At 42.0% G+C, this 3,167-nt stretch overlaps 1 protein-coding gene across 1 annotated transcript; it reads left to right on the top strand.

Moving 5' to 3' along the window:
- Positions 1–1,286: 1,286 nt before the first annotated feature.
- LOC139420627 (ribosome biogenesis regulatory protein homolog) lies at positions 1,287–2,909 on the top strand. The gene has a single exon (XM_071170827.1). The coding sequence runs from the start codon at positions 1,288–1,290 to the stop codon at positions 2,380–2,382; it is 1,095 nt and encodes a 364-aa protein (XP_071026928.1). The 5' UTR covers position 1,287; the 3' UTR covers positions 2,383–2,909.
- Positions 2,910–3,167: the final 258 nt, after the last annotated feature.

The following is a 3,167-nucleotide window of genomic DNA, read 5'->3' as shown; positions in this document are numbered from 1 at the left end:
ATCAGATACTTCAGTTGTAACTGGTTCTATTACGCCAAATGTTTACAGTTGATAGTCAACTTTAGCACTGTTCCAAACTATCCTCTTTAACAATGGCTTGTATAGAAATCACAACGTTTCCAGTGTTGCAGCATGTGCCCATTCGTTCTCATGCTCTGTTGTGGTATTAAAAAGATGATGGTTGTCTACAGTCATGTCAATTCATGTAGAATTGCATGAAATCCATTTATAAAAGGCTATTTTTTATCAGACCACAAATAAGATGATAGGTTAATGTAGTGCTTTTACTATAATGGATATCTTTTAACCTCTACCCTTGTCTAAAGTGGTCTGCAAATCCACAACCTTCTGGCTATTATTTTGGGTATAGGTGAGGGTCATTCTTATTTTTTATCAAGTGTTCAGGTTTGGGTCGGGTAAAAAAAAACACTTTACTGAAGGGAGGGACATCCATTTTCATTTCAGAGAGGTCAGATTTTCTCTAGGTATCCCTCATTATAAATAACATACAGTCCCTTAACTCTCTACCTAGAGGACAAGCATGGTGAGCAGTGAGTCCCATATTGTCTATGGAGTCCCCTATAACGATTGTGAGGCAATAGGTTTTTATCTAACTCCATGGTTACCTGATCTCTGTTGAAATGTTCCTCTGCTTAGATGGTGAAGTGAATAAGGAAATTAAATCTAACAGGTGTTGAAAGATCAGATCAATGAGAGAAGATCGCAGATTGATTATTGATGAGTCTGATCTATACACTGCATCCTGCAATGGATCAACCATGATACGTACAGGTCCCTGGTGGGGTCTATTCAGAAGTGACACACACACACACACAGTACACACAATGACGACTCACTTCCTGGCTTAACACTCATCCATCCACACATTTATGACCAAGTCAGCAGGACATTGAGTATCCTCTTTTCACACCTCTCACCTTCAGTCCATTGAGTCTCGAAGGAGAAGAGCATTGAGCAGTCAGTAGGACTAAAGACAGTGTGGCGTTTATGGATTATTTTAAGTAAATCATTGACCATTTTTTTTATTACTAAGAAATGCTAAACATGAAGTAATATGACATTCAGATAATGATAGAATCAAGTATTATAATCAAACTATTCACTTTGTTCATGAGACTGGATTTAAAAAAACAGAAATTGTAATCATGGCAACGAGAAAAGTAAGACAATGTCTCCACCGCGTGGACATGAGGAATTATTTTTCGAATGGGGACATTTTAACCCGGAAATAAATTAAAGTGACCTTTCACGTGACATGAACCACGTATGTCGGACATGCTTCCAAAAATGGCTGCGTGCAGTATAGAAGACGTGCTTGCTAAAGCTGAACAAGATGAGGCTGAAAAACTCAAAAGTATCACCGTTCAAAAAGAACTGGACCTTGAGTTTGACATCGGAAACCTGGTCGCGTACGACAAGAACCGTATTGACATTCGACAGTTCCGTGAACAGAAGAAAGACGATTTCCTGCGCTCGCTAGCTCGTGACAACACGCAGCTCCTGATCAACGAGATATGGAAGCATCCCACAGAGAGAGTAGAGGAGGTAATCGTAGTCAAACTACCCGAGCCGACCACTGCACTGCCGAGAGAGAAGCCCCCACCGAAGCCCAGGCCTCCAACCAAATGGGAGGAATTCGCCAAATTGAAGGGGATCCAAAAGAAGAAGAAAACTAACCTGGTATGGGACGATGTTGCCAAAGAGTGGAAGCGGCGTTGGGGCTACAAACGTGTTAATGATGGCACGAAAGAGTGGCTAATTGAGGTCCCCGAAACAGCCGACCCCAACGAGGACCAATTTGCCAAACGGAACAAAGCCAAGAAGGAGAAGGTTGCAAAAAACGAGCTGCATCGCCTGAGGAACATAGCCAGAGCACAGAAGATCAAAGTACCAGGTGTTGGACTCACACCGACCGCGCAGCAATCCACAACTGACCTGAGTAGGGCTGTCAATGTGGCCAAGGTATCCACAGCTTCCGCAGGTAAATTCCAAGACCGCCTACCGAAGGAGAAAGCTCCCAGAAACACCGGGAAGAAGAGGAAATTCCAGCCTGTCATCGGTAACTTTTCCAGTGAAAAGCAGAGGCAGCTGGATCTGCTCAAGGTGATGGACAGTAAGAAACCTCGTCTGGACGTCAACAAAGCTGTAAACAAACAAATGCGAGAGGATGACCGAGAGGAGTCTGCAGCGAAATTTAGGAAGGGGGGGAAGAAGGGACGCAAGGGTGGTAATTTCTCTGGAAAGGGTGGGGGTGGAAAGGGTAAAGGAGGAGGAAAGGGTAAAGGAGGAGGTGGCAAAGGAAGAGCAGGGGGTAAAGGTCAAGGACCACCTGGAGGTAAAAAAGGAGCTGGGAAACGCTAAAGGGGAACATTTGAAACTTTGTATATCATACATCACAAGAGCCTTGTCTCAGACTGCACAGTAAGAATTGCCTGCTTCATTATGTTTCCCACCTGCATGTTGCTGGGAGTGATGTGTCCCTGAGCTGTCTTCCCTTAATGCAGGTCAGGTGCAATAGGGGGGAGGGGCTTCTGTCCCATCATGCAAATTGTAAGTAGATCACCCATGAGATTGTGTAAAAATGGTATATGGTGATGAGTTGCCTTGTGTCTACAAGGCTAGCCTAGTGGTTAGAGCATTGGACTAGTAACTGGAAGGTTGCAAGTTCAAACCCCCGAGCTGACAAGGTACAAATCTGTCGTTCTGCCCTTGAACAGGCAGTTAACCCACTGTTCCTAGGCCGTCATTGAAAATAAGAATTTCTTCTTAATTGACTTGCCTAGTTAAATAAAGGTAAAATAAATACAAATTTGTTGTAAAAATGTGTAACTTTTGGGTACAGAGTTATGTTTGATATTTTTCAACACAATTAAAATCAACTTCATAAAGATGGTGTTTTTTGTGTGATTTATCATAAGAATATAAGGCAACAAACAGTACATTGTAGTTTCACTGAGCACAATAGCAAATCAAATATTTTTTTTTACATGTGCTGAATACAAGTGTAGACTTTACTGTGAAATGCTTACTGATGAGCTCTTTACCAACAAGGCATTTAAAAGTAAGGAAATATGCAAATAGATAATATTATAAAAGTAACAAGATAGTTACAATGCTATACACAAGTAAGTTCACAACTTCCATGT

Source organism: Oncorhynchus clarkii, chromosome 11 (assembly GCF_045791955.1).
Source record: "Oncorhynchus clarkii lewisi isolate Uvic-CL-2024 chromosome 11, UVic_Ocla_1.0, whole genome shotgun sequence".
In the NCBI taxonomy this organism is placed as follows: Eukaryota; Metazoa; Chordata; class Actinopteri; order Salmoniformes; family Salmonidae; genus Oncorhynchus; species Oncorhynchus clarkii.
The sequence above is the reverse complement of the archived record's forward strand: the minus strand, read 5'-3'. Positions and strand labels throughout refer to the sequence as shown.

What these genes read in the sequence shown, in the direction of transcription:
- LOC139420627 (XM_071170827.1), top strand. Translation starts at nt 1,288, where the DNA reads ATGTCGGACATGCTTCCAAAAATGGCTGCGTGCAGTATAGAAGACGTG.